Raw genomic sequence first — 21,639 nt, 5'->3', positions numbered from 1 at the left:
TAACTTTCATAAGATCGACAGCATCTGTACGACTATAGTTGAATTCTGACTATAAAAGGAAATTATTTTCTAATTTGAATGTATTGATACTATATGAAATCACTTTTAAGGAAAGGCATAAATAAGTAAACTATACAAATAGAAAGAAACATACTATAATTGTTTAAGAGAAGAATAATGCCAATATCTTTAAATAATATTTTTTTTATGTTACTAATTTTATCCACTATTCACAGAAACATTTTTAGTTTTACCAAATTTGTAAAATTATAAGATAAGGTCTTCAATTTTTTTGTACAAGAACTTTGTTTAAAATAAGTTATGTGTTTTTAAATATTATTTGGGAACAACATATGTTCGGTTTTATGGAACTGTTTAGCAATTTGTATAACTTGGTTATCTTAAATACATACGATGAAAAATAAATATTGCACGAAAAAACGTTCTCGGGGTTTAGGAAATCAGTTACGTAATAATACAGGTTAAAAATTACAATGTAAAGTTTGTTCTTTGAGTGGAAATAGCATCCAAAAAAGGCAACAAAATTAATGATTCAATAATTAAAACCAACAATGAAAAGATTTAAAATATTTTGTAGCAAAAAAATAAAAGCAAAACGCCCAAAATCTGTAGTATTGCATTGTCTATATCCCAGCAGAAATACATACCTATGTAAAAAGAGGGCTAATGGTGGTAACGTTAAACAAATGGGGCAATGTTGTTGTGTTGTGCACACCAGCTCCGCCGCTACAAACACTGTTTGGGTTTTCGTTTTGAAGATCGTAAACTATTGTTTTTACTGAAATAACAGTGCCCGCGATAAACCCGGCCAAACCGAAGAACATAATACAAAAATCCTTAAATACTATCAATTTCCTAAATCTTCGAGGTCTGTAATTAAAAATGCGTAATCACATTAAAAATAAAAAAAATACGAATTGTAAAGTATTTTAATTTATTAATGTTGTTTTTGTATATTATAATACGCTTAAATAAAAACAACATAATCACGGTAATTAATCAATAAGGCCATTATGATATAACTGTTTCCATAAATTAAAGGGTTCTATGTACATTAAATATAACGAACTAAATTTAATTACAATTGAATAGGCGCACTGGAATTTAAGCTTATGTAATATTCACAAGAAAGCAACCCGAGTTTTGTTGAATTTTAAATTAAAAACAATTGTGAGATTTAAAATTTTAAGAAGTAATAACCACGTTACCTGGGTTCGTCATGTTTGTTGCTGTCTACTAGCAGAGTCGATTCGTCGTTATTGTTGGAACCGTAAATTACAAATAACTCTATGATGGGTGGAAATATAAGAGCTAGAAAGGACGACGAAAACGCTCCTACCAGTGAAATGTAATCACCAAGGTTAGGAATAGCTATTGCGCAAACGCCTGTAATGCAAAGAAATATGTCAAATGAGCAATCGAATAAGCAAATGAGCAAATACGATTTTTGACCTTATTGAAGTACAGTTATTAAAGGTAAACATAAAGCAGATGAATTAAATTTTTACAAAAAGCTACAATAAAGGCTCAGGATTTTCCATACTCTGTGTAAAATTCATCTACACAACATTTTATAACTTAAACGTACATGTCAATGCTGTTAGGCAAACTCGTACGATTGAATCCCACATCATCGGTTTGCTGAAAATCCCACAACCTCTTTGGTTGGCACAACATTTTAAGTTTTGTATCCAGGGTTTAAGAAGTTGCATAGGAACGTAAAACTGGAGTAGAAAACCGAATAAAACGGAGAGGGTGTACAACAACTTCGCGACATCAGACAAACTAAAATATAAAAAAACACGTTTATTTAAAAAATCACAATAATAGTTACATTTAAACTGAAATATGCGTTTACATAACATATATGTCAATGTTAATGTTTTTATTACGAAAATTGCAAAAAAACGTCTCTTTACAAGAAGCGAATTTATAAGGCCAGTTTTTTTTGGAAATTAAAAAGTAGTTTGCCCAGTAAGCGTTTTTTAACGATCACCATGAAATGATCTAATTTTTAAATAGGGGATACACTAAATTAATAAAACTTTGTCTTAAGCAATAAAACTTCCCGTTAAAAAAACATACGTGGACTACCATTTCCATGAAGGCGTTATACATATAATTTCTATTATATCTCTTTGGGTTTAAAAAAAACATATTCAGTAATATTTGTATCGAATATGCCTAACTGACAATTTTAATGTATGTTAGATATTCTAATTTACAAATGCAACATCCTGCATTATGCAAACATTAGTTTATTTGTTAAAATCACATGATAACAAACAAACAAAAATGTAAAGAGGAGTTTACAAAACAAATATTCAACTTTACTTACATATCGGTTGGTAAGTTAAGGGTAATGCTTCCACAAATATTTGCCCCATATTTAAGATAGCCTATTGCACCAACAGTGATGTATAGACAGGATACAATAAACATACCAACGTTGATAATGGTTGGAAAATGATGTGGATTTTTCATTTCATTTTCAATTGGTAGTACCTTTTAAAATGTAAACATGCGCTGATTTAAGTAATAATTTGCTATGCTATAAATCTAAATAAAACACATAAGAAGTCATTATCAAAGCAAAAAAGCACAAAAAATGTTATTTATAGAAAAAAAGTATCAAACAAATAAATTAGTTTTCAATCACGCCTACCACGCCAATTCCCTCAAATGCATATATTGCAGTGCCAAAAAACATTGGTATACTTGAAGGTATGCCTACTAATGGCCTTGTGTCTATGCTGGGTAAATCCTACAAAAAATACTTATTACACGAGATGTACATTTTTTAATTTAATTTTAACTATATCTTAAAATATTTTAATATTATAAATTGTTTTGTGAGTATAAGTTTATTTGATATACAAATAACACATAATATTATTTATAGATAAATAATTATACTATATTAAAATTTAAAAATACTTTGGAAGTGGGACCTTACTTGAGTAATAAACGAAAATAGAATAGCAAGTGATGCAACTGTGGCAATGTTGGCTACAACAGAAAACCAAGCAAGAATGTTCAGGTGGCGAACAAAAACAAGCAACACAACAGGAACAAATAACATCATCATAAAATATCGATCGCTAGGTGCAGTTGGCCAGTATAGTATTAAGACCTAAATAATGGGGCCATTAAGTTTATAATGTTAATTACAAACAACAGCCAAAATTTATTTATTATATTTTATCACTAAAATAAATAAAAACTTTTTGTTCTAAGTTTTTTATATACCTGCTTAATATTCTGTGCCATAAATACAAAGTACACGCAACAAAATCCAAGTTGAGTTATCATTAAAAATGTGTTGACAGCAGTTCTGGCAGCCAATGAATATTTTTGTAAGCTTTTGATAGGCCCATACTGTACCGAATATTCCATCACTGATGAGTAATCCAGGGAATGAACTCTTTGTAATCTAAAAAATAATATGTTATTGGTGATTAGGTATTGTATGTTTTGTTAATAAATAACTTGTTTTATTGTAACCTTGGATTTTGTAATTAAACCAAATAAAAAACAAAATTTAAAAATACAATGCTACTGACCTGCAAAAGTGTTTAGAACATTTAACAAGTATGTGCATGCAATGAACACATATTATCGCCATAACAACCAACAGTATGGGACCAAGTAATATACCAGCATGTTTTATTGCCCAAGGAAGTCCAAGTAATCCTGTGCCTATGTTGCCCTTCAGTAAATGCATCAATGTAGCAATGTCTCTAATAAATTTAAATAACAATGCTTTGTTTTGTATTCAAAATGTGATAATCAAGATGTTAAAAAAAACAAACACAAAAAAAGTCTTAAACATAGATTTGGTATTGCAATTTTGAAACAAAGTAACTAAAATATATACAAACTGTAATATGCTTTGAACTAAAGGTATCCATTTTATTTTGAAGTGTACTAAATCAAAACGTTTTTTAAAGTACTCTAACTTCCACATTATATTAAATGTTTTAGCTCATAACTAGTAAATATGCAAAAAACTACAAATTTAAACTTCAGTATTATCTTGTTATCTCATTTAGATTGTTCATTTTCTAAATCTTTTTACATTTCTAAAGCACAAAAATAAATTTTTATTTAATTTTTTTTGTTGTATAAAATGTTTTAATTTATCAACTTAAATTTGTTATATAAATGCAAATTATACAAAAATTAATTTGGTGTTTTCTGCAATTTGTATGAATAAGTTTTAACTTCCTGCCTAAACAATTTCCTTTTTGGGTTTCCAAAATTAATTAACTCCAAAAATTTTCCATAAACAAAAATTACTTGATATATACATACAAAAAACTTTTTAAATATTTTTTAATAACTAAGAGTAATATTTAGTAGTGTAATTATATAAGAGTGTTATTTAATTAAAAGTAGAAACCTAAACAAAAAATATTGTAATGTAACTTATAATCAACTTTTTGCATAAAAAAAACAATCATCACTTACGAAGTTGCGTTTGGTCTGTCCCTTCTTCTGCTTGAAGCAATTTCCACATTTTCATTACAATCATCACTTTAAACCAAAATAAACATATTTAAAAAAAATGTTTATTTTTTTCAATTAAACAAACAAATTTATACATACTTACATTTTTTAAAAGAATTGCGATATCAAATATTATTTTTTATAAGAATCGTTCTATCAATTTTAACATTTTAAAGGTTCATTTTATTTAAAAAAGAGTAATTTTAAACTAAAATTTAAAACTTACGATTCCATTTCCCCTTCTGACCCTAAGAGTTTTGTTCTTTGTTCATCTGACATTATGATGTTATTCGATGAAGTAAAAGTGTTGTAATTGACTGAAGATCGGCGAGAGTTTGGCTGTCATTAGATTAAAAAGTTTCTTAATATTTAGTTTATTTAACAAGATTGGCTTTGATATCTAAAAAACTGCTTTTTCACACCATGCAATAAAAACAAACAAAAAAAACACACAAAAGATTAGGTTGTAAACTCATTGCAGTTGTTAAAATATAATGGAGCAAACAAAATACATGCATAATATTTATAAACTTTGTGTATACTAAAGTTTATTTAAGACTGTTTTAATTGTATTAGGTTATGTAAATGCACTACAATATAAAGGCAGTATAAATAAATAATTGTACATCACAAAATTTATTGTTTAACAATATTATTCTATTGCAAATTAATAAAAAATATGTTGACGAATTTTGTAGAATGATTTATAAATAAAGTTTTAAATTATAGCTATAAAAACCCAAAATTTTATTGTAAAAAAGATTAATATTACTGATATCTTGAATTAAATGATATCTTGAATTAAATTATTATTTCGTCACACAAATCTAACCTGGTAATTTTCCATGTCTGCCTCTCTCTCTCTCTCTACTCTAATGGTTTTAATATTATGAGAGTATTTTGCTTTGGTTAATCAGCTGTTTGCGCACCAACAAAGAAGGCGGTGACGTCACAAAGAAACTAGTATTGGTTTGTCGATCGTACCGCTTTCGTTTTACGAGCTATACTTGACGTTAAGTTCCTATTTTGACAAAAAATTGCGAGTAATCAAAATTTTTCATTTAATTTAATTTAAAAAATTTTATATTATTCTTTACTATACGATGCACCACTGAAAATGTATGTTTAATAAGAATCTGGCATAATAATTCGAAATATGACCCGTTTCTCTTTACCTATTGATCAAAGAAGAGGCTATTTTACTGAGTACTGCACCTGAGTTTAATTTCTTGTGATCTTGAAAAAATAATAATTATTCTCTGAACTTGTTCTCTGTGCTGTGATAGAAGCAAGTAGTCTTGTTTTATTTCAACAGAACAAAAAGCAAACTAAATTTTCATTGTCAGCAATTTGTATTGAAATCTTATGTCACTGAACCGGGGTTATACTGGGATTCGCTGTTTTATAAAATGTTTCAGCGTTTACCACATGATTTTAAAGAACAAACGTTATAGTATAAACCGTTTTTATTTTTGAGACTATGAAACTTTTTCAATGCGACTTTTTTCTTATTCGGAAAACAACTATGTGAAATGGTATTGGTTTCATCCAAAAAAAAACTCGCACTACTTTTGTAGAAATGTCGGCCAAAAAACATACTAGATATAACAAGCGCACTTCAAAATCTCTTTAATCCTTTAAAGCAGTGGTCGGCAATCACCGGGCCGCAACCCGGTGCCGGTCCATGAGCGGTACGGTACCGGGCCGTATTTTTTTCCAAGTTAAATGCTCAGAAACAGAAAAGTCTTTTTTTTATTTGTAAGCTTATTTTGTCGTAGAAACATTTAAAAATGTTTATTATCGATTTAATGAAGGAATAAATTGCTTGAAACTTATTTGCGTTTCGTAAAACGTCATTATTAGCTAAACTGATTGATTTCTTTCACCCGAAAATGCAAAAAAAATGTTTTTTTAAAGGCTGGTCCTCGAAAAAGATTTCAGTTTTAAATCGGTCCGCAGTGCGAAAAGGTTGCCGACCTCTGCTTTAAAGCATAAAATACAGGAACCAAAACACTTTCTATTATTTGCGTATATAGATGACCGACTTCTTGCCTTTTCAACAATGAACACCAGCTGTGAGTGCCGAATCATTGCTTTAAAACGATGCACGATATTAACGCAGAGCGCGCGGAGGTAGTAATTTAGTGTTAATGCTTACTTTTAGGTTTTTTTATAAATGGTTGTTAAAGTTAACTTTTGTGTGCAGATAGTAAGAATTATGATTCAAACTTTGTATAATGTGTAAATGGGTAGTATACAATGTCCTAATCAACTAGTTTACCTTACTAAAAATTTGATTTTATAAAAAATGTAAAAAAAGAGAACATTTAAACAGAAATCGTTTATATTATGGTATTTTAAAATTTTTGATACACAGTTTAATAAAAAAACTTTTATTTTTCACTTGGAAGTTTTTGCACGTAAATAATTTAGTGGAAACACTGATTGTGTTTTTTTTAATTACCTTTTGGCTTTTTTTTTACGCACGTGGTTTATGTTTTGCAAGTTGCAATATAGAGAGGAGGTCTAGCTGGGGAATTTATTCGTCAGGATCAATTTAAAACAGTCTTGTCGTCGTCTCTTAAGTTGTTAAAAAAAGGGCAATTGTTATTTTTATTTCGTTAAAAAAGTTTTTTTAGCAGGTGCTTAAAGAATTCGTCTGACAGTCTGATCGTTAATGTGTGAATGTCCTGTTTTAAAGAAATCAAAAATAGGCTAGTGACCGCAACGGTTTATCTAATTTGTTCTACATATTTGTGTTATTTTAAAATGATTTAGTTATACTGGTTTCTAAACTGTGCGCTACCACGTCTGTATGTATCGGTAACCAGACACTTCGGCCCCCGGACACTTCGGCCAATTTTTTTTTTTTCAAAACAGCGGGGATTTTGCATTTTTATTACCGCGAGAAATTTTATTTTCGCGTAGTTATATACAGTTTTTTAGAATGCCAGACACTTCGGCCCCCGGACACTTCGGCCAAGACACTTCGGCCAAAATTTTTTTTTCAAAACAGCGGGGATTATGCATTTTAATTACTGCGATAAATTTTATTTTCGCGTAGTTATATACAGTTTTTTAGAGAGTATTTGAAACAAAATAAGCAGTAAATTAATATTTTTTTTTAATAATAATGTGCAAGAACATGTTATCTTTCTTGTGCCGTGTCAATTTTTTAATTTTACAAACTAAAACCTATAAAAAACTAATTTTGAAAGCGCGCGCTTTTAGGTGACGGAGGACAATGCATAATGATATCTCGTATTTTGCCAAAACGTGCCGCCTTTCCAAACAATATTTGAAGAAAATAGAGCGTTAATTTTTTATTTTTTACACTGAGGATTATGCATAAATATGTTATCTTTCTTCTCCCGTGTCAATTTTTTAATTTTACAAACTAAAACCTATAAAAAACTTATTTTGAAAGCGCGCGCTTTTAGGTGACACAAGACGATGATGCATTATGATATCACGTGTTTTGCGAAATAGGGCCGTCTTTCTAAACGATATTTAAAGAAAATAGATCATTAATTAAAGAAAATAGATTATTAGTCGGCGATGAAATTCCCGTGTATAAAGTCAGCGTAAGACCATATTTTACCGATATTCAAAATAAAATTTTGCATAAAGTAAAGTATATATAAAAGTTTTTATTGGTTGTTACGTTAATGACATATGTTAGTCATAAAATTTTGCAGGGCAAAAGCACCCATCTTTCGTTTTAAAAAAAGGTTTTTGAAACAAAAATCTTTAAAAAAATAAATATTCCAAAAACCAACATATGTCATTAACGTAACAACCAATAAAAACTTTTATATATACTGTATTTTATTTTCTTCAAATATCGTTTAGAAAGACGGCCCTATTTCGCAAAACACATGATATCATAATGCATCATCGTCTTGTGTCACCTAAAAGCGCGCGCTTTCAAAATAAGTTTTTGATAGGTTTTAGTTAGTAAAATTAAAAAATTGACGCGGGAAAAGAAAGATAACATATTTATGCATAATCCTCACTGTAAAAAATAAAAAATTAACGCTCTATTTTCTTCAAATATTGTTTGGAAAGGCGGCACGTTTTGGCAAAATACGAGATATCATTATGCATTGTCCCCCGTCCCCTAAAAGCGTGCGCTTTCAAAATTAGTTTTTTATAGGTTTTAGTTTGTAAAATTAAAAAATTGACACGGCAAAAGAAAGATAACATGTTCTTGCACATTATTATTAAAAAAAAATATTAATTTACTGCTTATTTTGTTTTAAATACTGTCTAAAAAACTGTATATAACTACGCGAAAATAAAATTTATTGCGGTAATTAAAATGCCAAATCCCTGCTGTTTTGAAAAAAAAATTTTGGCCGAAGTGTCCGGGGGCCGAAGTGTCTGGTTACCGTTTTTTAGACAGTATTTGAAACAAAATAGGCAGTAAATTAATATTTTTTTTTTTTTAAATTAAAAAAAAAAATATTCTAAAAACTAACATATGTCATTGATGTAACAACCAATAAATTTTTTTATATATATATACTGTACTTTATGCAAAATTTTATTTTGAATATCGGTAAAATATGGTCTTACGCTGACTTTATACAAGGGAATTTCATCGCCGACTCCCCGCCGTTTTTTTGCAGGACAAATCTTCTGGCAACTCTTCAAACATTTTATTCTTTGTGTTTTAGTATATAAATTTATATACATTAACACGGGCAATAACTAATAACATATTTATGCACATTCCTCAGTGTAAAAAATGATTAATTAATGATCTATTTTCTTCAAATATCGTTTAGAAAGACGGCCCCCTTTTCGCAAAATACGTGATATCATAATGCATCGTCTTGTGTCACCTAAAAGCGCGCGCTTTCAAAATTAGTTTTCTATAGGTTTTAGTTTGTAAAATTTAAAAATTAACACGCCAAAAGAAAGATAACATGTTCTTGCACATTATTATTAAAAAAAAATATTACTTTACTGCTTATTTTGTTTCAAATACTGTCTAAAAAACTGTATATAACTATGCGAAAATAAAATTTCTCACGGTAATTAAAATGCAAAATCCCCGCTGTTTTGAAAAATAAAAATTTGGCCGAAGTGTCCGGGGGCCGAAGTGTCTGGCATTCGTGTGTATCAATATAATTTTTTTAATAATCAATGCGATTAATCTTGTTTGCGTAAAAAAGTTAATAATTATGCAAAGAATCAGAATTCATGCACTGTGTAAAAAACCTCATTAATTATTGTGATGACTTAATCTTTCATGTTATGAGGCAATACAAAAATCAAATTTGGCTTCCAAAATTTTTGTCATGTTGACATTGAAATTATAATATGCTATAGTAGTTTAATAAGCAATTTATGGAAAAACTACAAAAAAATTAAAACCAAAATACATTTTTATACATAGTCAAATAGTTTATTAAAATTTATTTTCAAATTTTTAACCAGTATTAATCTTTGTAGACTTAGTTAAACTACTCAATACATTTTTGTATTATTAATAAAACCATGACAGATCCTGTCAATGAAATAAAAAAGTCAATTCGATCTGTTCTACTTTCATCGAAGGAAGGAGTTCGAGCTACAAGATTGCAAGGGGAGTTTCATGAATTGGTAGGAGGCTATATCGAATACAAAAAGTTTGGGTTTTCTTCTTTGCACGAGTTTTTAAAAAGTTTAAACGATGTTGTGCTGATCTGCAAAAACAAGGAGAATGAAACGGTATATAAAGCTAAAGCTGATAGCTCAACACAGCACATTAAACAAATGGTAGCTAAACAACGACCAAGCAAAAAACAGAAGCACACCTCTTCTGCGATTCGCCACAACTTCAGACCCGTTAATCGTAAGTCAGGCTATTACACACCAGGAGCAAATTTTTCCCCTGTTAATATTTTTACTAGCAATCAAAAATCATGGCGTCCCCTTTATGTGAATATAAAGCAAGGTAATTCTCACAATCGGTCAGTTCATTATAGGGATTACCCCAAAAGTTTGTTTCAACATACTCAAGTCATGATAAAACCCAGATTTAAAAAAGAAAAAATTGATTTTACAAAAGACCTTTCTGTTACCAACTTTAACAACAATCCACTAAATCCTTCACCAATTACAACAAAGTCTAAACCAACTACTTTTTCTGTTACTCTTTCTAAGCCTCATCTTCCGGAGACAGCAACTTTTAAAGAAAAGTTTACATTTCTTTTAAATGAAAACAAAAGTGGAATCTATTCTGAAAATGTCAATAGAATGTTTAACGCAAAATTTGGAGAAGACATACCTGAGAAATTTTTGTCAAAAATTTTGGACGGCAATGTTGTTAATCTTGCAACTTTAAGTAAAGTGACTCTTGGATCTCGCACAAAATGCATCTTACTTCCATTAAAATCAGTGGGTATAAGAACACAAACACAGAAAAGGGTATTACCTGTTATAAAACAACCAAAACATATTGAGCATGAGGCAGTGAAACATGTTTCTTCTCATGAGCCTCTAACTTGTAACAATATGTACGATGCATTGGTGGTTTCTGTACATCCAGATCAAAACAAGGTTTTTGTCAATTTGGTTTCGGCAAGTGAGCAGTATCGCCTTATGTATGCTGAAATAAAAGCTGCTTATGAAAACTCTGCAATACCAAAAGAATCAGATTTAGTCGCTGGTACTTATGTCATTTCATGCTTACACCAACGTGGTCAAGTAAAATCTGTAGCTGAAAGCAGTAAAACTTTAATATACAATATTGATATTGGGACAACAGATTACATTTCAAGTCGGGACCTGCGACTAATGAGTAATAAGATTGCACTATATCCAGAATTTGCCATTAATTGCACATTTTACACACTATCAATAAAAAAGACCTGGAACTCAAAGTTAACTAAACAATTTGATGAACTTTACTCTGAGTGTCAACTTCGTATTAAGATAATGCAGGTTTTATCAAACATTAGTTCTCAGGGTGAAAAAGTGTATCAGCACAATGTTATATTCTATACCAGTGGCAGTTGCAGCAATAACATAAACTTCAAATTACTCTCGGAAGTGCACACAACAAAGGTTATTGATTCAAATAAGTTTCAACCTTTTCCTGTGCAATTACCTGATGAGGAATACTGTGATATGTTTCTTATCAAGGCTGGATGTACAACAGAAATTGATGCTTGCATTCTTGGCGAAGGTTATTCTGAAGAACTTGTTAAACTTGAAACTTCAATGCTTAAATTCTATAAAGAGGCCTCGAATCATTCAGCATTGCCAAATCCTTTGAAGCTTGATGTTATTTATGCTGTGATGTTTGAAGATGCTTGTGTTAGAGGAAAGTTAATTTCAATTGAAAATGGAATTTTTACTTTTTACTTGGTGGATAGTGGAGATACTGATTCAATTGAAGTTAAACAGGGTGAAGAGCAATGTATATTTGCATTAACAAAAGCATTTTCTCAACTGCCAACCCAAATTATAACAATCTCATTGGCTCGACTTGATAATGAAGCTATCAGTATGGATTCCGACATATTGCAACATTTAGCAGATAACTACATTTCGCACTTTGTTGTTGCTCATGTGCTAACAAGAGGCAGAATCAATATAGTTAATCTGTATGATACAAGCGGTGATGTTGATGTAAATATTAATCAGATTTGTTATGATTTGATTCTGGAGCCAAAGTACTTGCCAGTATTGCCAGATTTTGGGAATGTGTTTTCTTGTAGCATAACCCACATCAATCATGATAACAATTTATTATTTCTAAACTGTAATGGAGAAGGTGTTCAGTATTTAAAAAAAACTTTGGGTTCTTTAATGCAAGAAAGTGCACAACATAAAAAGGAAATGCCTAAAAACATTGCTTGCAATTTGTATCCAGGCAAAATGTGCTTAGCTGCTTTTGGAAAACAATACTATCGTGCTCGCATCGAACAAATTACTGATGCAAAACCTAGAGGCATTCAAGCTTACCTTGTTGACGTAGGAAGATTTGAAAAATTTTCGCGTGGGTGTTTGTTTAAAATCGCAAATGAAGAATTGGCCAAAGTGCCTGATCAAGCTATTTGTTGCAAGTTAACCCCTAGTAAAGTTTGTTCTGAAGGTGATGGGCTTCAAATAGCTCTCAGCAAATTAACATCAGGATTTAACCAAACAAATATGCTGATTCGATTGGACAATAAGAAGGAAGATTTTTTTATGATATCAATGTGGATAACATACAGAAATAAGAAATTAAGAGTTGTTTTGGATGAAGATAAAGTGATGACACTAAGCACAAATTCGGAAATTAAAAAGGATTTAACATCCAACAATATTGAAAAAGAATTATGTGAGAATATTGAACACAATCAAAAAGATATCAAGAAAAAAACCATGCTTTTTGATAACAAAGAAATAAAGAAAGAAGTATTGGTTTGCAGTAAAAGTGATTCTAACAACAACCATGAAGTTTTATTGTCCAAAAATATAAAATCTGTAAAAAATGAACTTATAAAACCACATATACAGCTGACAAGCAAAGATATTTTGACGATTGAAATGGACAGTAGAAAAATTTACGGGAAGTTTGAGTGGACCCTTATTAACATAAAGGTAGAAGATTGCATTTCGCCGAGCTATATATGCATGATTTGCTTGCACAACATTGAAAACCGAGCATTGTTAATGGAGGAAATGTGTAGATTTTATAAAAGGCATCCTTTATCTGCTCTTAAGCAAAGTGATTTAATAAAGAATGAATTATATGCTGTTTCAAGAAATTGTAATGGGAAAATTGTGTATGACAGAGCACAAGTTGTTAACTTTCATGGTTCTCTTACAAGTGTTTACTACATAGATCTAGGAAAATGTGGTGCAATTGGAAGTTTAAACTACTTTTTTACCTTGGACAAAAGGTTTACAAAAATTCCTGGTGTGGTAATGATGGCGAAGTTGGGAGGAATCGAACCAGTTGAAGGAGAAAGCTGGTCAGAGAATGTTAATGATCGATTGAAAACAATGATCGCTGGGAAAAAATATATTGCTCATGTTATGGCTGTATCTGTCGATAAAATACTACATGACCAAAAAGTTTACCATGTTTGTTTATGTGATACTAGCTCGGGTAAGGATGTTTGGATTAATGATGTTATAGTTGATGATTGGAAAGTGGCCAAATACACTTCAAGCAAGTAATATAACAAGTGTTTGCTCTATGTAGAATTTTGTTTTCGAATAAGCATTATGTAACCGTTTTTTTGGTACTATCATTTTTTGTTGCTAAACCTTTTTTTTGGCCAAAAGTTTATGACTACTTTTGTAATTATTAATTTTGTGATAGGAGTAATAACTAACTTTGTAATAATGCATATTTAACAGCATTGGTGTGTTTTTTTTTTTTTTTTTTTTTGTTGTTGTTTTGTTTATTGAGATTAGTTTTTTAACAAAAATATCAAGTGTTGTTTTTTGTTTATTCTTTACATTTCTTTTACTGTTTTGTTGATTTAGAGGTTCTTCTTTTGTTACATTTTGGATAGAAAAAAACTGTTCCTTTAAAGCAAAGGTACCAAATACTTTTATACTAGTGCTGGTTGTTATAGGATAGGAATCTAAGACCATATTGTGTTAAATGTTGCTGCAATGTGTGTACTGTATATTTACCAGCAGGAAGTGTTGTTTATTGAGATTTTTTTTTTAGAACACAAGTGTTCAGTGTTATTTTTTTGTTTATTCTTCACATTTCTTTCACTGTTTTGTTATTTATAGGGTTTCTTTTGTTATATTTCATATACACAAAACTGTTCTATTAAACGTATATACAAAATACATTAATACTAGTGCTAGTTATTGGATTTTTTATTTTTATACACAATAATATGCCGAATAGTTATAACACTGCCGCCCTTATACATTACCTTAAGTATTTAAATTTTTGTTTTCGAATTCACTGCATTCTTTATTTTTATTACAGAAATTAGGTAGGTTTAGGTCATTCAATATTGATACTATGAACACAACATTGATTAGTGACCTTAGTGATGTGATTGAAATATGCAAGGAAACAAAGTTGTACTTAAAGCCAATTGCTAAACTAAATATTTCAGTTACATTACCAAAACTAAAGGTGAGCTAAAATTCCGCCTAATTTTTGTATTATTGTTTAACTTATCATCTTTTTTTATAAATAATGTGTTTAAAAGTATGTGGTTGTCATGATTTAAAATTTTATTACTTGGCACAACTATGCATTAGATTGCTGGACAAACTATCTCAAATTGGGAGGTGATGGAAAAAATCAAAGCAATGTGTGCACCTCATCAGTTTACTTCACTCAAAGTTTGTAAAAGTACAATGGAAATTGTAAGGTAAATAAAATTGTTTAACAAGTTTTTGATAAAAATTCTGTAACATATATATTTATTAGACAGAAGTTAGCAAAACATAGTATATAAACAGCAATCAAGAAAAAAATAAATTGTATAATAAAACTGGAAAATTTATGTAAATTGTATACATAAACTAAGTATATATATATGTAAGGAAAAAAAGGGTTTTTATCCGTTACTATGATTTATATGCTTTTAACATAAGTAAACATTCAACGATATTTAGAGATAAAAGTCAAAATATTTATATTTTTATACTAGGTTTGAAGGTGAAGTGGAAAACAAATTAATGATATCAAAATTTGTTTCAATGCTTGATTCAAATCATATAAAACTTTCTGGGTTTCCATCTCTTCTAAAGGTTTAATTTTAATATTTTTGCAGTTGCACTAACCATGGTCAAAATGTATTTTAACTTTTTTGTTTTTAACAAAAAAACTATATAATGTTTTTTATTAAAATTATTATTATTTATCTTTGGTATTATTTTATTTTCATAAATTATATTTTTTATTTAGCTCAACTTAAACATGGTCATTTTTTAAGGTATCATGTGGGGAAAGTAAGGTATCTTTTCCAACAAGGCATGATTGGGATGCATTCTTTAGCACGGCTAAAGATTTTGATGAAACGCTTCCGGGGGAAAGACCTGACACAGTCCACTTTACAAATATACCATGCAAGTTCTTTGCTGATAAGGTAATAGCAGCATTTAAAGTGCAATGCATTAGTTACATAAATACTTATAACACCAGAGCAGCGGTTAGAAGATAAAATTAAAAATGCCCATGGTTAATTGTACTTTAGGAAGGATTAAATGTTAATAACCTTTGACAAGCTCTAAAAATTGTTAGTTTTTGTTAAACTTACAATATCTTTGGGTCAATAATATCATATAATTCCACTGGTTGGTATAAGTACTGTTTACCACAGAAACTTGTTTATCACAACGTAAAAAAAATAAAGTAATATTATTTTTTTAATAAAAACTAACTATTATTCTACAGCATACTCAAGAAGTTAGTGAAGAAAATGTAAAAATTACATTTTTAAATTTTGGTGAACTGAGAAATGTTGACATTCCGATTCTTGACCCTTACAGGTCAGAGGTAAGGTTAAGAAAAAGAAAAATTGTAGAATTGTGTTTTTATAAATTTACTAATTAGTACTTCAAATACCTTCGAAACAAAAGTTTTGAAATATCTGCAATTATTCTAACTATTCAGAAGAGTAATGAAAAACTTAGTTTATATGTATATACTTAAATTGGCAGACCAGTACTTATTGTTATTCCATGTATAAATAATTTGTTTTAAGATTGTTGGCTCAGCACAGTCATTCTCATTTGGCTCTCGACTAAACTTTGAAATTTATGTTCAATACAAAGAATATATTGGATTTGCAAGGTGTATGGATGCTTTTAAGGGAAAAAAATTGGTGCAAAAAGAAAGTGAGGGAAAGGGTTTGGCAGCTTCAATTAAGGTAAATCATATTTGGCGTGACTGTATTATAACAAAACTGGTATTTACATTCCTTTGAAGCTTTTTTAAATCTTAAGTTTTGGTTGCATCTTCATCTCCTGTCAAGTCATTAGTTCTAAAGTATTGAAAAGTATTTTTTTAGTTAAAATTTTAATGATTTTAATGCTACTTAAGGTTGATTTTGATTGTACGAAACATTTGTCAACAAAATCAATTTCGCGTAGACTTGTGGAACAACAGAAGATTAAGAAACTTGAACAACAAAGAGAAGATGAAAAACGTAGAGAAAAAGAAGAAATTCAAAGGAAAATTGACGAAGAACGGTAACAACACACTAAAAATTATGATAAAATTTTTTTTATTTGTGAATTTTTTTTTGTTTTACTTAGTAAAAAGGAAGAGAAAATAATTCGCATGCAAGATGAAAGAAGGCAAAAAAGAGAAGAAAAACGAAGAAAGAAACGAAGAGAGCAACAAGAGCGGGAACAAGCTGCAAAACTGGCAGCAAGAATTGCAATTGAAGAGAGAAAGTTGTTACTAGCACAAAGAAAACTGGAATCTATTCGCTTGTTAAGTGAACTACTAGAGAGAGTTAAGGTATTTCGACGTTTTATGGTATTTTCTACTGGATATATGTGTATTGTACTTTAAAAAAAATATAATTTTTGTGTTAGGCTGATGCACAAAGAAAAGAATCTGATCGCATAAAAAAGGAAATTGCTTTAAAAGCTGAAGCAGAAATCCAAAAACAAAAGGAGGAAAAAAGGAAAAAAGGGGAGAAAGAACAAAGAAAACAGGTTGGTGGAATTTTTTTCTAAATGTGTAACATTTTTAAATATTCAAATCATTCATGTAACAAGTATTTTTAGGAGAAATTAAATCAAAAGGAACTGGAAATAAAATCAAGATTGCTTAAACGCAAGCTTGAGGTCGAGTATCAACGAGATGAAAATCGTAGAAAGCAAGCTATGAAAAAACTCTCTCATGAAAAGCAGATATCATCTTCTATTGTGGTACAAGGAAATACTTCATCCCGTTGATGATAATTAAAGCTAATTTATTTTAGTTTATTTTACTGTGGAAAATTTTTAGTTTAACAATACAATACAAGAAGCCAATCATGTATAATTTTAACTGCTCCAGTATTTTATCGTGACTATCCCAAAATATTTTTAAATCAGCTGTCAGTATATTTATTCAGTTTTAAAATCATTCTAAAACAAAAAAATCATTTATTTCAATTAACTCAAAATAAATTTAAGTTAGCAGTGGGTTATTATTGTAAAACTATTACAAGGTAACCAACAAATTAAAAATTTAAACATGAAACCTAATAAAATAATACAAAAAATTCTACACACTTTTAGTGCATTTAATTTTTACACAAAAACATAATCAGAATACACTCCACTATAAAATAAGAATAAGATTTCATAAAAATTGATATATCTCAAGTCCTGCTTAGAAATATTTGCACAAAAGAATAAAAAAATACTGCAAGGCAACAAAGAGTTCTGCTACCAATCGACAAACAAACTTTTTAAATTAATTTTGTTTACACTGCCCAGCAAACGAAATGTCTAAGTGCAGGAAATACTGCATAGGTGCATAAACTTTAAGTAAATCTGCATTAAATTGAAAGATGGCCAATTGTAATTGTTTGCACCAGCTGCAACCATTTTATTTTATTCGAATTTGTAATTAAAGTTTGAATATTTATGTATCATTTTGCTGCTCTATTTGCTCGTAATGATGTAGTCTAGGTGGTGCTCTTTGATTGTTAAGTTCCTGTATACCTGTGCTGTCAGTATCAGATAGTGCGGGTTGGACATTGTTTATTTCAGTAATCGATGTGTATTCTGCTGTGTTATCCATTAAATTGTTTTGTTGAGGGGGAATAAATGTGCCATCAGCCGAGCCTGGCACACTAAGGCTCTCATACAATCCTTCTGAATTAGGATCGTCTATCTGGATAATTAAAACAACACCTTATAAAAATCTAACCTGGAAATTTAATAAAAAATATAGAAATACTGATCTCACCTGGGCATAAACTCCATTTGAGTTTTCATTAATTGCACTCACATTAGCATATCTGACTTTTCTCTCTTGTTCAACTTCCACTCTTTTCTTTATGTGATCTAAGCTTTCTCTTACACACAGTTTGTCATACATGGGTCCCTACATTATAAAAAATCAAAATGTCAAAACAAGGCTAATCAATTTGGACAACAAGATTTTAAACATTCTGCCTACAACAAATGTTGTTTTTAGGTTTGCACAAACCTTTTGAGGTTCTTCCTCATTATCCTGCTGAGTATCTGTGTTTTGTGCTTCGTTGTTATTCTCCTCATCTTCTATATCAAAATTTCTCTCGGGAATGGGCGGTGCTGGAGGCTCCACTTGTGAAGATTCGGCTAAACAAAAATTTGTTTATATTATTTTTTTTGTGGAAGTTTGTCTACACAGCTTGAACGTATAGCCACATTTTGTTTATCCCAGCAATCCCCGTTTCAAGTTTATGCGAGTTTTAGATGCTATGGAATTTATTGTTTAAAGTTTTAGATGCTATGGAATTTAAATCAATAGGAATATCACATTGGACATCTTACCATCACTACAATATGCTGCCAGTATTACACCAAATTATTCAAACTTACATTTTTCAAGTTAACATAAGTGTTTATAAATAAATTTTGTGTCTAGTTCAGTGGTTCTTAACCTTTTTCTAACCACGCCTCCTTTAAGTATTGATAATACCCTTCAAGCCCTCTCAATTTTTTAATACGTACAAAATGTATTTTTTTGTCGATTTATCTAATTAACCGCAGTAATATGACTACTGTAAGTTACCTCTTTCTACTTAAGTTATGCTTATCTTAATGATTACATAAACTCTTGTGCTAAGATCTGTTTATCAATTTTTTTGTTCTAAATTTTTAAATTTGGATTTAGGGCTTTGCCCCCCTTGGAAATACCTGACACCCCCCTTGGGGGGCGTACCCCCCTGGTTAAGAACCACTGGTCTAGTTGGTATAACTATCTACAGGTAAAGCTTTTCAGAAAAATTTGTTTAATATATTTTAAAGTGTTATAGAAAAATAACTCTTAAAATGATCAATTTTTCTTTATTTCTTACAGATTTCAGAAGGTTTTCTTTTAACGCTCGTCTTCTTAATTTTATCAATTGAAGCATATTCAGCGTCACCATATTGAATTTGATTGTCTAAAGTAGTGGCATCATTTGAGCTAGACTGTTCGCTAACATTTCCATTCAACTACAAAGTAAACACTTTTTAAAAGCAATGAAGTGATAACTGTAGGACTTTTGATTTGTGAAAGCTAATTTAATTTTCATGATGTTTAATGTATTCCCCTTTATTATATTATACAAGTTGTTAGCCATACTGAGGCTTTTATGGTGTTGTAAAATCACCAAATAACATAATTATATTCAGTTACTATTACAACATAAACCAACTTTAATTTTCTGGTCTTCTACTTGTGCATACAAATCCACATCACCTTCCTCTTCACCTCCAACCTAAACAGATATTAATATTTAACTTCTGATACTCGTTATCACGTATACTATTTATTTAGAAAATATAACATATAGGTTATATTTAATTTACCCAGACAAGCGGAAAAATCAATAAGTTGGTTTACAATGACAACTGGTATATATGTCGATAAATTTTTGTTTAGTTTCTGGCAAAACTTAAAGAACCTAAACTTGGTTTTTGAAGCGTTTTTTTTACCTTTGCATAAAAAGATGAATCCCCACTTCCTTCTTTAATGTGTAGAGTTTTAATTTCTGGTTTTGAAGGTTTACCATCATTATCCCCAACTTTAGCATACATATCTTCTTCATCTTGAATAGCCTAAAAAATAATTTAAAAAAATGTTGCTTGTTGTAAACTTTTTTTATGGATAGAATAATTATATTTTAAAACAATTTTTTTAAACAAATAGGTTATTGATTAACAAATTATTTTGTATTGTAGTTGACCTGCTGTTGATGAAGTTCGAAATGATTTACTGCAATAATTTCGTCATTTGGTGGTGGATTGGGTAGTTTACGACCTTTTGGGCTTGAATGTCTACTGTCTATATGCAACACATCAAATATTGATTTAGTGACTAGGTTAACAGGTTTTTAAAAATTTTCACTATAAAAATTAAGTACATTAACGCAATAAAATCCGATTTTGAGGTTAATATTTAACTAACTTTTGCAATGGTGTAAATGAAACTAAAACAAATCTATAATTTATTTAAAGTTTTTTTTTATTGTACACAATTTAATTACACACCCATATCATTGTGGCTATTTTCATCAATAGAACCACTGCACGTTCCTGTTCGGGATGAATTTCTTTTGATACTGTTACTTTTAGGCTCATTATTTTCTTGTGGTAAATCTGGTAGTCCTCTTTGACTAGCTACAGCTAGAAAAATGAACATTGTTATTTAAAGTTAGAAAATCTAAAAACTAACAAGAGGCCTTACTGGTTTTTCTAAAAGCTACATTGCATCTTCTACCTAGGTAACAATATAAAACCAATGAGGTAGTTCAACTTACACAGGGAATGGGACCTCCTTCCTTCACTGCTAACCCTTTTAAGTGAGTTTTGATGGTTTGAGTGAATCGATTCGGCAGAAACAGGATTATCTTCATCAGCAGCAACTGCACTGGCATCATGACTTAATTTTGGCCCATAACTTACAACGGTAACTGATGAAGAAGCTCTTTATTGATTTGAAAGTTGTGGTGTTTAAATAAAATAATGGTAACATAAAAAAAAATATATATATAAAATTGCTAGTTGACTGAATATAGAATCCAAAAGTTTAATAGCAAATAGAAAAATACTGTTAGACTGTTACAATTTAAAAAAAAAAATCAATTATGGCTTACCTCTTTTTGCGTTTTGTGCACAATAAAACAAGAAATGAGATTAAAATCACAGATCCCAAGGCAACAAGCCAAAACATTACTTTCTTTTTATTCAACTATCATCAGAATTGTTAATTTGTACCAATACAAAATATTTAATTTTATCAAAATGTTTGAGTTAATTATTAACTACATGCCTCCAACGCTAAAAATAAGTTCTTGAATTAAAGCAGTTTCGTAATAAACTGATAAACGACAAAATGCAACAACAGTAGTAAACTGGCATTTTTTACCCAGTTTGTTTAGTTGTTTTTCGTGCAAGTATGGCCTGATGTGACAACGCACGATCATGACTTTAAGATGAATCACGTCATTA

General features: G+C 29.8%; 4 protein-coding genes across 4 annotated transcripts; 2 read left to right on the top strand and 2 right to left on the bottom strand.

Annotated features, from left to right (window-relative positions):
* Nucleotides 1-81: 81 nt before the first annotated feature.
* On the bottom strand, nucleotides 82-6,064 carry LOC145764040 (proton-coupled amino acid transporter 1-like). Its single transcript, XM_082575609.1, has 12 exons — nucleotides 5,706-6,064; nucleotides 5,363-5,551; nucleotides 4,757-4,869; nucleotides 4,492-4,557; nucleotides 3,585-3,761; nucleotides 3,271-3,454; nucleotides 2,978-3,154; nucleotides 2,687-2,785; nucleotides 2,360-2,526; nucleotides 1,610-1,806; nucleotides 1,230-1,407; nucleotides 82-891 (listed from the first exon to the last, which is right to left on the bottom strand). Exons 2-12 carry the CDS (start codon nucleotides 5,375-5,377, stop codon nucleotides 669-671), a joined length of 1,596 nt encoding a protein of 531 aa, XP_082431735.1. The 5' UTR covers nucleotides 5,378-5,551; nucleotides 5,706-6,064; the 3' UTR covers nucleotides 82-668.
* Nucleotides 6,065-10,000: 3,936 nt separating this feature from the next.
* LOC145758386 (tudor domain-containing protein 7-like) lies at nucleotides 10,001-13,879 on the top strand. Its single transcript, XM_082572508.1, has one exon. It carries the CDS (start codon nucleotides 10,036-10,038, stop codon nucleotides 13,690-13,692), a length of 3,657 nt encoding a protein of 1,218 aa, XP_082428634.1. The 5' UTR covers nucleotides 10,001-10,035; the 3' UTR covers nucleotides 13,693-13,879.
* Nucleotides 13,880-14,471: 592 nt separating this feature from the next.
* Nucleotides 14,472-17,538, top strand: LOC145747262 (A-kinase anchor protein 17A-like). Its single transcript, XM_082564871.1, has 10 exons — nucleotides 14,472-14,620; nucleotides 14,749-14,861; nucleotides 15,144-15,243; nucleotides 15,429-15,581; nucleotides 15,890-15,991; nucleotides 16,200-16,364; nucleotides 16,538-16,686; nucleotides 16,753-16,960; nucleotides 17,038-17,160; nucleotides 17,233-17,538. The coding sequence occupies exons 1-10, from the start codon at nucleotides 14,504-14,506 to the stop codon at nucleotides 17,401-17,403; spliced, it is 1,401 nt and encodes a 466-aa protein (XP_082420997.1). The 5' UTR covers nucleotides 14,472-14,503; the 3' UTR covers nucleotides 17,404-17,538.
* A 10-nt stretch (nucleotides 17,539-17,548) lies between these two features.
* Nucleotides 17,549-21,480, bottom strand: LOC145747278 (uncharacterized). The gene is made up of 10 exons (XM_082564872.1): nucleotides 21,285-21,480; nucleotides 20,949-21,115; nucleotides 20,680-20,814; nucleotides 20,376-20,473; nucleotides 20,125-20,247; nucleotides 19,845-19,907; nucleotides 19,503-19,641; nucleotides 18,650-18,780; nucleotides 18,407-18,544; nucleotides 17,549-18,331 (listed from the first exon to the last, which is right to left on the bottom strand). The coding sequence occupies exons 1-10, from the start codon at nucleotides 21,359-21,361 to the stop codon at nucleotides 18,080-18,082; spliced, it is 1,323 nt and encodes a 440-aa protein (XP_082420998.1). The 5' UTR covers nucleotides 21,362-21,480; the 3' UTR covers nucleotides 17,549-18,079.
* Between the last annotated feature and the right edge of the window lie 159 nt (nucleotides 21,481-21,639).

This window comes from Corella eumyota, chromosome 1 (assembly GCF_963082875.1).
Source record: "Corella eumyota chromosome 1, kaCorEumy4.1, whole genome shotgun sequence".
Classification (NCBI taxonomy): Eukaryota; Metazoa; Chordata; class Ascidiacea; order Phlebobranchia; family Corellidae; genus Corella; species Corella eumyota.
This window is presented reverse-complemented; position numbering and strand designations above follow the sequence as displayed.

Excerpts from the sequence above, each read along its gene's own strand:
- LOC145747262 (XM_082564871.1), top strand. The coding sequence starts at position 14,504 with ATGAACACAACATTGATTAGTGACCTTAGTGATGTGATTGAAATATGC. Across the intron at positions 14,621-14,748 it reads TTACATTACCAAAACTAAAG|ATTGCTGGACAAACTATCTC; the intron begins GTGAGCTAAAAT and ends ACTATGCATTAG. Across the intron at positions 15,992-16,199 it reads TTGACCCTTACAGGTCAGAG|ATTGTTGGCTCAGCACAGTC; the intron begins GTAAGGTTAAGA and ends ATTTGTTTTAAG.
- LOC145764040 (XM_082575609.1), bottom strand. Across the intron at positions 4,558-4,756 it reads TCAGAAGGGGAAATGGAATC|TGATGATTGTAATGAAAATG; the intron begins GTAAGTTTTAAA and ends TTTGGTTTAAAG. Across the intron at positions 2,786-2,977 it reads TATTTTCGTTTATTACTCAA|GATTTACCCAGCATAGACAC; the intron begins GTAAGGTCCCAC and ends TATTTTTTGTAG.
- LOC145747278 (XM_082564872.1), bottom strand. The coding sequence starts at position 21,361 with ATGTTTTGGCTTGTTGCCTTGGGATCTGTGATTTTAATCTCATTTCTT. Across the intron at positions 19,908-20,124 it reads ATTCATCTTTTTATGCAAAG|GTTGGAGGTGAAGAGGAAGG; the intron begins GTAAAAAAAACG and ends ATATCTGTTTAG. Across the intron at positions 18,332-18,406 it reads CAAATGGAGTTTATGCCCAG|ATAGACGATCCTAATTCAGA; the intron begins GTGAGATCAGTA and ends TTAATTATCCAG.
- LOC145758386 (XM_082572508.1), top strand. The coding sequence starts at position 10,036 with ATGACAGATCCTGTCAATGAAATAAAAAAGTCAATTCGATCTGTTCTA.